Source organism: Mercurialis annua, linkage group LG8 (assembly GCF_937616625.2).
Source record: "Mercurialis annua linkage group LG8, ddMerAnnu1.2, whole genome shotgun sequence".
Taxonomy (NCBI): Eukaryota; Viridiplantae; Streptophyta; class Magnoliopsida; order Malpighiales; family Euphorbiaceae; genus Mercurialis; species Mercurialis annua.
Window position 1 is genome coordinate 38651863 of NC_065577.1, and position 11895 is coordinate 38663757.

The 11895-nt window shown below is 47.0% G+C and overlaps 2 protein-coding genes across 2 annotated transcripts; both read left to right on the plus strand.

The window, feature by feature from the left end:
* The first annotated feature begins 1864 nt into the window (after nucleotides 1–1864).
* LOC126662044 (uncharacterized) lies at nucleotides 1865–3175 on the plus strand. The gene is made up of 3 exons (XM_050355930.1): nucleotides 1865–2490; nucleotides 2572–2773; nucleotides 2873–3175. Exons 1-3 carry the CDS (start codon nucleotides 1865–1867, stop codon nucleotides 3173–3175), a joined length of 1131 nt encoding a protein of 376 aa, XP_050211887.1.
* Nucleotides 3176–3505: 330 nt separating this feature from the next.
* LOC126662045 (uncharacterized) lies at nucleotides 3506–8028 on the plus strand. The gene is made up of 6 exons (XM_050355931.1): nucleotides 3506–4249; nucleotides 4479–5202; nucleotides 5338–5541; nucleotides 5686–6299; nucleotides 6375–7013; nucleotides 7138–8028. The coding sequence occupies exons 1-6, from the start codon at nucleotides 3506–3508 to the stop codon at nucleotides 8026–8028; spliced, it is 3816 nt and encodes a 1271-aa protein (XP_050211888.1).
* The last annotated feature ends 3867 nt before the right edge of the window (nucleotides 8029–11895 follow it).

Here is an 11895-nt window from a genome sequence, read left to right on the forward strand (position 1 = left end):
AAAGGGTTAATGCACCCCCTAAACTTATGGCATAGAGTTATTTAATCCAGTTTTTACTTGTTTGAGCAAAAAAACCGCAAAACTTTTTATTTTTATATCAGATAATCTCATAATTATATTGTAAAGCACAAATCGGAGATTGGAGATGCGAAATAAAAATTAAAAAAATTTCTAATTATTGCGATAAAATTATCCTAAATTTATTTTTTGTGAGGTTATCTAACTCAAAAATGAAGAGTTTTGGAGTTAGTTGATGAAACAAGTATAAACTGGGATAAATTTACCTTGTATCACAAGTTCAGGAGGCACGTTGACCCTTTATTCTTTGTGAAATAGTAGTACAATTGGGAAAATAGTCAAATATGTCCTTCATATTTGGTTCGAAGGTCAAGTTAGTCCCCATATTTAAAAAACTGCTTAAACGCATTTGATATTTATAAAATAGTTCAAATAAATCCCTCATTTACGTGACAGTATTTCATTGATCCAGTTCTCTTGCAAAAGTGTATATCTCAAAAACCAACTTCCACCCACTCTTTTATTACCACATTAGGTGGATCAAAAAATGGTTAAAATAAAAGTTATATAGCATTACTCTTCTAATACAGTTGGAAAGATCATTCATTTTTATTTATGTAGAATTTGACGAGGCCAATGATAAAACCGAAATATTATTTCAACTCAGACTAAGCAACATATAAATAATGGATATATAAATATCATTTGTATAAAATTTATATTAATAAAAACAATGACAAATGTTACTGTAATTTTCAATAATAAACCCAAATAACATAGTGTTTACACCGGCCCAGAAAATTACTGGGTAGAACCTCATGTGGGCTTATTAGGGATCCAGGCCCAACGAAGAGCCTTTTTTATTTTTGCTTTTCTGTTTTATTAGGAGGTTGTAGCTCATTAGGAGTGATTTTCTTTTAGAGTCTTAGTCCTAGTTGAATTAGGAGTCTTGATTATGAGGAGCTATAAATAGCTCAGAGCATCATTATTTTTGACATCAACAAATCAATCAATCAAAAACCAAGCACAGTGCTTTTTATCTTGCAATCTCCGGATTGTTTTAATTTAGGAGTAGTTTTCGGTATTAATCTCGCCTGAGTTCTTAACTCCCAGATTATTACTCTTTAGATCACGTGGTTAAGTGTTTTTAACCAAACAAGCCCTGCGAATATCTACATAGGTTCGTTAAAGCATCAAACCTCAAACCGATCCCGACTATAAATTCAAAGATTCGAGTCCGGAATATTTCCAGGCGAACATCTTTTGTCGACTCCACTGGGGACCAGTTTATGGTTAGCACAAAAACGGACTTTAAGGACGATTTCAGGCACGCTCGGTCCATACGCCGACAACAACGGAAGGAAGGTGACATAATACACGAATCAGATTCGGATAGATCGAAAACCATGGCCAAGGACAAACAGGTGAACCAATCAAGCAAGGTGCCGAATACAACGGATACCGAGGGGAACCTGCCTAAGGACAAGATCGACGACGTGACCGATGATATGATAGACTACTCACGTCAGCTTCCTCCCTCTCGCCCTTTTTTATCACAGGCCGATTTCTCGGCCATGAGGGGCGAGATAGCGCAGGAGAACAGGCAGATGTTCGACGGTGCTATGCATCAGATGTCCGAAGTAATGAGGAACATCATGGCGACCAAACGTCGGTCCAAAGGCAGATCCAAGGAAACTTGGACGGCCTCAACAAGGCAATGGAAAACCTGGGGCGATTATTTTCTGGGCAATCCACCGCCGATCAGGGGTACAGGAGGGCCGAACAGAACCAAACACCGTGCCGTTTTGGTCAACCAGGTGGTTCGGCCGAACAACAACCCAACAAGATGGGATACACATATGGTTCCGTTAAGCTTTTGACGAGGAACGAGGCCGAATTCTCAGGAAGGGCCGATCACCCGGGGGCAAGCTCGTCAAACCCACAAGGCGAAGCTAGACCACAAGGGGGAGCTACTGGAGCCAATACCCAGGAGCCCAACGTGGGCGAACGATCATACTCTGAGGGAGGCGATCCAAATATATACAATCAAGGGCAACTCGTGGACATGCTAGAGAGGCTCGGGGTGGACCTGCGACCTATGCCTCGCCCATCGTACATGAAACCATATCCAGACTGGATCGACAAGTTATATCCTTTCCCAAGGGGGTATAAAGTGCCGGAGTTTAGTCTATTTTCAGGCGAGGAGAAGGGGCAATCTACGGTTGAACATGTCGCCCGGTTTTCGGCCCAATGCGGCGAAGCAGCTGCTCACGATTTCTGGAAGCTCCGGCTTTTCGTCAGCTCCTTGACAAAAATGGCGTTTACGTGGTACTCTAGATTGTCGCCCAATTCGGTGGACACGTGGAAGGACCTCGAAATCCTCTTCCATGAGGAGTTTTACAGGGCACCACCTGACGTCACCCTGGCCGACCTCGCCCGAATCTCGCAGCTACCGAGCGAATCGGCAGAAAAGTATATCGGCCGATTTAGAAACCTCAGGACTAGGTGCTCCACCAAAATGTCAGAGGCCGATTGCGTGCCGATGGTGGTAAGAGGGATGAGTTTCGCCATGAGGGATCATTTCGAGGGCCATAGGTTTCGTGACTTGTTCGAGCTAACGAACATGGTGACGAGCTACGAAAGACTCCTCCAGGAGAAAGAACAGAGGAGAGGCGCTTCTAAAGGGACCTATTACAAAGACCAGCTTGACGTGGCCGTGGTGTCCGACAGTGAGGATAGCGGTTCCGAAGATGAAGTCAACATGGCCGAATTTTTGGGAACGAAACCCCTGGAATGTTCGGCCTTGCGAAAGCCTGGCTTTCTTAAGAGAAATAAAACTGCGGTGGTACAAAAGGAGTATTCGTTCGACCTGACCAAAGCGGACGACATATTTGATGCCTTGTTGAAGGATGGACAGATCGCCTTAAGCGAAGGTCATGCAATTCCACCGTCGGAGGAGCTGGTCGGTAAAGATTATTGCAAGTACCACAATTCCTGGAGGCACAGCACGAACAATTGCGTAAATTTCAGAAACGTGATCCAGAAGGCGATTAACGAAGGAAAACTTCTGTTCCCAACGAAGAAAGAGGCCGATGCTAAATACGTGTCTATTAACACCGTTCGGCCCCACTTTGATAGCTACCTAGAGCAAGGGTAGATACGAAGCAAGTGGAACCCTAGAAGGCCCAAGCCGAGAGTAGAGACCGATGGTTCAAAGTGGCGAGGAGAAAAAGGACGACCTCAGCTACAGAAGAGGAAGCGATACAGCTCGCCCACTGCAGATATGACTTGCCCATCATGCAGTACGTGTTTTAAGGTCAAGGAAGGCGAGAACACGAGGAAGCATCCCAAGACCTTTAAACCGAAATCGCCCACAGAGCAGTGGCAGAGGCATGAGCCACAGCGGAGGCCTACCACTAACGTATTCAAGAGGATATTTCGGCCAACGGAGGAGACCCCTCGTATGACGAAAACCCAGAAGAGGCGAATGCAAAGGCTGCGACAAGAGTCGCGGGCGAATCACGGGGCAGAAGCGGCGCCCAGAGAGCAGCGCGGAAATAGGCCAATAGTCGAGAGATTGGGGGCAAGGAACCAGGCCGATACAGATACCAAATCGCCTGATAGGCGAAATGCCAAGGTAAGGAAGGTATGGATGCCAAAGGGCGATAAACAGGTGGCCGATGTGGCCGTCACGGCAGTAGTTAACGAGAAGGACGAAGATTCCAGCGGCCGATCATCCTATAAGGACGTACTCGTATCGCATCAGGGTGGCCAGCTTAAAGCAAGATTGCCCAAAGGCCGCGAGGTCGTCGTCTCGCACAAGAAGGGAGTGTTGAAAGCTTGGGTCCCAGTGGTGAGGGACGAATACGGAGTAAAGGTGGTCACGCTCCCCAACTCATACAGAAGTAAGCCAGGGCAGAAGGCGACATTGGAAGGCGATGTAATCGTGCCGGAAGGACATAGCGCCGACAGTACCGCGGTAGTATCTCTTAGCAAGCCTCCAATAAGGATGATCAGGCACATTCGGCCACTGTACATCAAGGCCGATTTAAACGGGGTATCGATTAACAGGGTCCTTATTGATAACGGGGCTGGCGTTAACATACTACCGGTGAAAATGCTCAAAAAACTGGGCATAACGCGGGATCAGCTTGACCCGACCGATGTTTACATGACTGACTTCGCGGGAGGCGAGACGCCGGCTGAAGGGTACATCACCCTCCGAATCAAGGTAGGGCGAGTAGAAACCGAAGAAGGGTTTTTCGTGGTCAACGCCCGGAGCAACTACAACATTTTGCTCGGCCGCGATTGGATACACTCCAACATGTGTATACCGTCGACCATGCATCAAATGCTCTTCATATGGCGAGATGACGGCGAGGCCGAAGTTGTTCAGGGCGACCCCAACCCCTTCGGCGAAGACCACAATGTGCTTGAAGCACGTTAATATGATGAGGAAGTGCGCAACCCCAACCCCTTCGGCCTGTATCAGTGACCCTCGGGGGCAAAGGCCGATCCACCATCCTCAGAGATTCACAATGATGACACGACATAAAGAATTGAGGGAGAAAATTAGACAGCTGACCTCGCTATATGATATTTCATCGGCCGAATGCATCTACGAGGACCAAGATCAAGACCCGACAGGATCATTGCGAATTGAGGACATACGGCTGGCAACCGGGAAACTAGAAGATGATCCCGCCCAAGTACAAGACGACATCTTTGAGGTGAATCTGGGGACAGATGATTCGCCGAAGCCGATATATATCAACGCAGGACTGGACGAGGGATTCAGAGAACAACTGGTCGCCCTACTCGTGGAGTTCCGCGACTGTTTTGCCTGGTCGTATGATGAGATGCCGGGCCTTGACCCTGATATCGCCGAGTATAAACTTCCATTGAAAAGTGGGTTTCGGCCATTTCGGCAACCTCCCCGGCGAATGTCCAGGGAAGTGGATACTCTCATCCAGGATGAGATTAAGCGGCTGGAAGATGCCAAGTTTATTCGGGAAGCCCAGTACACCGAGTGGCTCTCTAACATCGTACCAGTGATGAAGAAAAACGGGAAGCTACGAGTGTGCGTAGATTTTCGAAACCTCAACCTGGCCACACCCAAGGACGAATACCCGATGCCGGTGGCCGATATGCTGATCGACAGGGCAGCTGGACACACGATACTCAGTTTCCTCGATGCGCACTCTGGATACAACCAAGTCCCAATCAGCAAGGAGGACATCTCCAAAACGGCTTTTAGATGCCCCGGGCCGATCGGAGCGTACGAATGGGTAGTGATGCCTTTCGGCTTGAAAAACGCAGGGGCAACATACCAGAGGGCAATGAACAAAATGTTCAGAGGCCTTGACTGCCTTGAGGTTTGCATCGACGATGTCGTAATCAAATCAAATACCGGCGAAATCCATCTAGCCGACCTCCGGAAAGGTTTCGAACGTATACGACGCAATGGGTTAAAGATGAATCATCTGAAATGCGCATTCGGCGTTTCGGCTGGAAACTTCTTGGGTTTCTTGGTTCACCAGCGGGGAGTAGAAATAGACAAGAACAAAGCCAAGGCGATTATCAATGCTGAACAACCCAAAACCAAGAAGCAGCTCCAGAGGCTCATCGGTCAAATCAATTTCTTAAGAAGATTCATAGCGAACACAGCGGGCCGGCTTCGCAGCTGGAGTGTTTTGCTGAGAGGAAAAGAGACCGATGAGTGGATATGGACGGACGAGCAACAGAGGGTGTTCGACGATTTAAAAGGTTACTTAGCAAAACCTCCGGTTATGACCCCTCCAAAGCCGAATAAACCGTTATTACTATATCTATCGGCTGCACACGAATCTCTAGGATGTATGCTCGCCCAAGAGGACGATGAGATTGAGAGAGCAGTCTACTATTTGAGCCGAGGACTGACGGGCACAGAAATTCATTATACCGACATAGAAAAAATGTGTCTATGCATGTACTTCACGTGCTGCAAGCTGCGATACTATATGTTGCCGGTCGTAGTGTATGTTTTGTCCCAGACCGATATCATTAAGTATATCTTATCAAAACCATACCTAAGGAATCGGATTGGAAAATGGGCGATTGCAATGTCCGAATTCACATTGGTGTATGTTCCCCAAAGAGCAGTAAAAGGACAAGTGTTGGCAGATTTCTTGGCCGATCACCTTGGTATTACCCTCAAGGAAGAAACAGTCACGTTCTTCGACATCACCGTGTGGAAGATGTGGTTCGACGGATCCAGGACAAGCCAGGGGGCAGGCGCGGGAGTACACATCGTCACGCCCTTGGGGGCATCCTACCAGTTGTCATTCAGACTCCAGTTCGAATGCACCAACAATCAGGCAGAATATGAGGCCCTCATATTCGGTTTCGAGGTTTTAGCCGAGCTAGGGGCAAGGGCGATCAGCGTAAAAGGAGATTCTTTGCTAGTCATTAAACAAGTGACAGGAGAATTCAAATGCGAGTCCGAGCTATTGGGAAGGTATTGCAACAAGGCGAAACACTTGATCGAAGGCTTTCAGGATACAAGGATAGAATACACAGAGAGGGCTGATAACGGCGTTGCAAATGACCTAGCTCAGCACGGTAGTGGTTACAAGGTGAACCGAGAGTTCGACGCTATAGAGAGGGAAACGCCGAATCTCCACACCGGGGGCATCACGATCGACGAAAGACAATTCTCGGTTTACCAGCTGGACGTCACCCAAGATTGGAGGGTCGAGCTCCTGAAATGGTTCGAAAAGCCAGATCTCACGGATAGGAGGTTGAGAACGTTGGCCCTGAATTACGTTGTGTTAGCCGGCGAACTATATAAGAAAGGCTTTGAAGGGCTACTCTTCAGGTGCATCGGTCCAAAAGAAGCCATGCTTGTAATGGCCGAGGTACACGAAGGAATAGCAGGTGCTCACCAGGCGGGTCCCAGAATGAGGTGGTTGATCCACAAATACGGTTTTTACTGGCCGAAAATGGAACAGGACTGCGTGAGATATGCCAAAGGTTGTGAAGCCTGTTAAAAATTCGGCCCAATACAACACGTCCCGGCCGAAGACCTGCATTCCATTATCAAGCCGTGGCCATTCAGAGGATGGGCAGTCGACCTGATAGGGAAGATATACCCTGGCTCGTCAGACGGTCATACTTTTTGTGATTATCGCCACATGCTATTTTACCAAATGGGTCGAAGCTAAACCTTTGAAGTCACCGACACAAGAAGCGGTGATCAAGTTCTTCAAAGAATACATCGTCCACCGACACGGGTTACCCGAGTCTATAACCACAGATCAAGGGACGATGTTCACAGGAGGCGACATAAGTTGGTGGGCCTCCCAAATGAAGATAAAAATGTTACATTTAACGCCGTACTACGCCCAAGCCAACGGACAAGCCGAAGCCACAAACAAAACAATCAAGCTCATAGTTCAAAAGATGATTGAAGAAAACCCGAGACAATGGCATGTGTTTTTATCAGAAGCCGTTTGGGCGAATAGAACCAGTCAGAAGTCGGCTACTGGGACCTCACCTTTCAGACTGGTATATGGCTATGATGCGATGTTGCCAATGGAGCTAACTGTCACGTCTACTCGCCGCAAATACCAGAGCGAATTGTCCAAAGACGACTACTTCGACAAGATGGTGATTGATTCTCTTGACTTTGACGAAGAACGTTTGACGGCGTTAGATCACCTCGAAGCCCAGAAAAGAAGGGTCGAGAGAGCTTACAACAAACGAGTGAAAAGAAAGACATTTTCGGTGGGCGACATAGTGTGGAAGGCAGTCTTGCCTATCGGCCATAAAGATACTCGACTGGGCAAATGGAGCCCCAACTGGGAAGGCCCCGTTATTGTGGTTTCGAAGTTAACAGGCGGCGCTTACTTGCTGGCGAACATTGATGGGGAAGAACACGACAGGGCAATCAACGGTCAGTTCCTAAAAAAATACGTCCCTAGTTGTTGGGAGGGCGTAGCCCGTCGTTTATTTGGAGCCAACGAGGAATAGTTTTGTTTGTAAACTTCCGCCGAGCATCCTGGAAAGTTAAAATTCACGGAAGTGCTCGGCGACATTATGTAAACGCCGATTATTTGGTAGTACCATTTATGTTTCGGCGGTTCACATTAGTTGAGTTTTTTCAACGGGTACTCCGTTTTTCTCAACATTTTGTAATAATTTTAAGAAATAATATTATTTCCTATCGGACCAACTACGGACCGATAATAAGCGAATAATCAAACGATAAAATGATGCAAGTTTTGAATAAAGGTAAAAATTTCGGCTCTCCGGCCGATTAAACACTGAAATTACCAAAATCAAACAAGATACGGCCCCAGGCCGATCAAAAAGTAGTGCGATTCAAAGCGTTACAAAATTAAGAAATCAAACAGTAACATTGTTCTGAACTTGAAAAAATTAAAAATGGCTAAAAATATCGCCAAGCTCACTACGAACTGTACTGAAAGACTTTCGGGCTTCATCCACCTTCGGCTTCATCTTGGCGAGGCTTTGCTTCAGCTCGTTCCGGCTCTTCTTCACACCGACCCCTTCGAGCAAGCTTTTGTCCATGGAAGCTTCCAGTTCACCTATGCTCTTCTCTTCAGTCTCCAGCTCGAGCTTCAAGGCCGAAATTTTGTCACGCAGCTCCTTGGCATGATCCCAGCGAGTAGTCAAGGTCGAAACGGATGATTTTACGGAAGCCTTGAGCGTTTCCAGTTTCTCCCTTGCTTCGGCCTCCCAAAGGGTCAGTTGATCATGATCTGTCTGGATCTGCGTTGCCTCATCATAAATCTTTCGGAAGGCGGGTAGCGACGCAGACAGCTGGACCATGGCACTACGAGCCTTCTCGTTCGAAATCTCTGGAGGAGCATCGGCCAGAGCAGTCGCGGCTTTTTTGAGACGATCAAAGTCTTCAAGTGACTTGAAGATCGCCACACCTTGGGACTTCAAAGAGCCAACGACGTCCAGGTGATCGCCCCATCCCTCAGAAGGCCCACTAGTCACTTCGGCCTGTACCTCACTCTCTGGTGTGGGCATCTCTTCTTCCTCACTGTCAGAGTTAAGGAAGGCCGCTGCTTTTGCTGCCAGGTCGTCGTGCTTCGCCGGGATATCATCCGGTATCTGCCATGTTTGGCCACAATAAAAGATTAGCTGATAGGGACATTGTTAAGGCGATAATAAGCAAGAATAAGGTACATTAGTCTTAGCAGCAAGCCGAGCCGGGAGGTTCACCAGGTATGAACCAAGTGGCGAATGCAGAGTAGGGAGCGGAGAGAAGTTAAGCATTTGTGACACCGTCGGGGCGACTTCAGACGATGTTTTTTTAGAAGAGCGATTCTCCGTCAAGGAGATGCCTTCGTCGCAAGTATGATCGTCCCCTGTTTGGGTATCACCCCTTGAAGAGGAATGAGCGCTCCTGGAAGGGCAATTTGTTTCAGGATCAGAAGGAGCGGGATCAAAAAGGCGAGACCCAGAAAGTTCAGCCCTCATTTTCTTCGGTTTTGGCTCCTTTGGCTCCTTCTTGGACGATTTCTTGGACGCCGGACGCTTGCGCCGAGATTTCTTTGCTTCTGGCGGATCTTCGTCATCGGTGTCATAAACATCTCCTTTCGCCCACCTCGGCACGCCAACTGGAAAACAACAAGTTAGTATGAAATAAAGGAAATTTTCAAAGGCGAAATGATATCTTTGTTACCTGGTATTCTAGTGTAGCCATTTTTGACCAGTTCACTTATCACCTCGACATCAGAGGGACATCTGATGCCAGTATAAGTGACCCCTTCGCTATTTATGATCGGCTTAGACTTTTTTACTCGTTTTTTAGGCAGTTTAATTGGATTAGGGGTGGACATGTTACACTTAGGAACTGGTGGACTCTTATATTTGAATTTCGGGCGAATATGGGCTAGGAAGAATTCATAAGAATATGTTTTTTCGTACTTATCTTTCCAAACTTTTTTCATCTTTTCATTGAACTTAGTCCTAGCAATTCGCCTATGACGCTGCATCCTAAGGTTCATGCCTGGCCGATCTAATGGATCATATTTAAATTTGTAAAAACGTTCGAACCTAGAAATTTCAAAAAGATGGAATAGGTTACCTTCGTATTTTGGACGTTTCGGTGCCTGCAAAAGAAACAGATCGGCATGAGTTGGGTTTCTTGATAAAGGAGGTAAAGAAAAATTATGAAGAGAGAGGATTTCTTTTGGAGAGAGGTCGAAACACGATTCTACGACTGAAGCCCACCAGCTATCAAATTCAGGGGTACACTTGGGTGAGGTGGAAGGGCGAGAAATTTCTGATATGGGGGGAAGATAGGCTCTATTAAGGCGAGTTATGAATTGCAAATCGGCATAGTTTTCTAATGAAGGTCTGTAGGTCCCGCGATTATTGACGGAGATCAATAAAGGACAGGGAATTCCTTGGTTATAGCCGAACTGCCGAGCCACATAGTTAGGGCAGTATGCCTCTATACTACTGCGGTTGTATTCCAAACCGGCGATTAAATTCCTGCTCTTTAAAGAGCTACCCCAATATTGACCTCCAAGTTTCCGTTTAGGGTCGGCCATTGCTTCTTCTGTATCGTCACTATCCCAGCCGAGGTATAACCAAGATGGGGGATACTTCAGAGTCAGAATGGGACAAAGAAGCTCTGAGGTACGAACGGAATTGGTAAACACTTCCAGAACATCCAAAACATGGGGGAGACGGGTACCAGCAGCGATCAGTTGGTAACCACACAAATCGGCTTTAATATGAGGGCCGATTTCAAAGAGCTCCGGAAAATAAAGGGCGAGCCATAATTGCAGGACCCACAGTGGACCACTGGGGCATTGGAAGATCCGTTTTTCGGCATGACGAGCGATCTCATTCAGACTTCTATACAAGTGAGCCAGCATGAACTCACCCAAATTGCATTTCCGTCCTTCGGCCAGAGCAGTGGCGAGTGTGAAGCAGTCAGTTGTGACTCTGAAAGATGAAGTACAGAGGACGAACTTCGCCACAAAGAAGGCGAGGAATGCAATGTGTTCTTTTGTGTCTGGTTTGCAGTGTTCTTCGCCCATAAAAAGTTTGACGAAGGGACCGTAGCTCCGTTGGGCCTTTGTCAGTTTAAAAGCAGGGATTTCGGCGTCCAGGTTGGGCGAGATACGTTCGCCGACTACAGGGATGTTCAAAATTGCAGCCATATCCAGGAGAGAGTGATGGTCATCATACCAAACTTGAAGCAGAAGCAGTTGACAGCGGACGACCAGAAGAGGGAAGCCCCCATGATATAATGCTTCGCTATTGGTCTGCTCGCCTTGCAGAGGCCGATCATGTCGTATATGCCAACATCTTTCCACAGTTGGCCGAAGTGAGGTTTTAATCGGTTTACCCATTCTTAATAACCCTTGTGCTCTGTCGGCCAGTTTCTAAACATTGTGTTCACCCAAATGGAAGACTGGTGGGCGAGTGAGAATCGTGGTAGGACTTCTTCATGAAAAGGAGTAGCAATTTCGCAGAGATGACTGGGCGAAACAAGTATTGGACCGACACATTCCTTGTCGTCGTTGGTTTTTACTATTACCTGAAGATCGGTATTTGGAGCAGCAGCGCGGATTTCATTCATCTTGTCGGTCACTTGAGCGGCGATAGCGTCATTAGGAGCAGCCATGATAACTGCAGAATGGAGTACCTCAGTTAGACGAAGATCTGAAGGGGCGATTCAAGTATATGAAGGGCGAGGGTAGTTACTTACCAAGCAGCGATACGGAGAGCACTCGAGATTTGCCTAGAGAGAGAAGTTTCACAAATGCAGAGAGAGTAAGTGAGTGAGAAAGTGAGGTTTTGTTTTTCTTAAAAGACAAAATTGAAGGGAGCCGAAAGGTCGTGGGG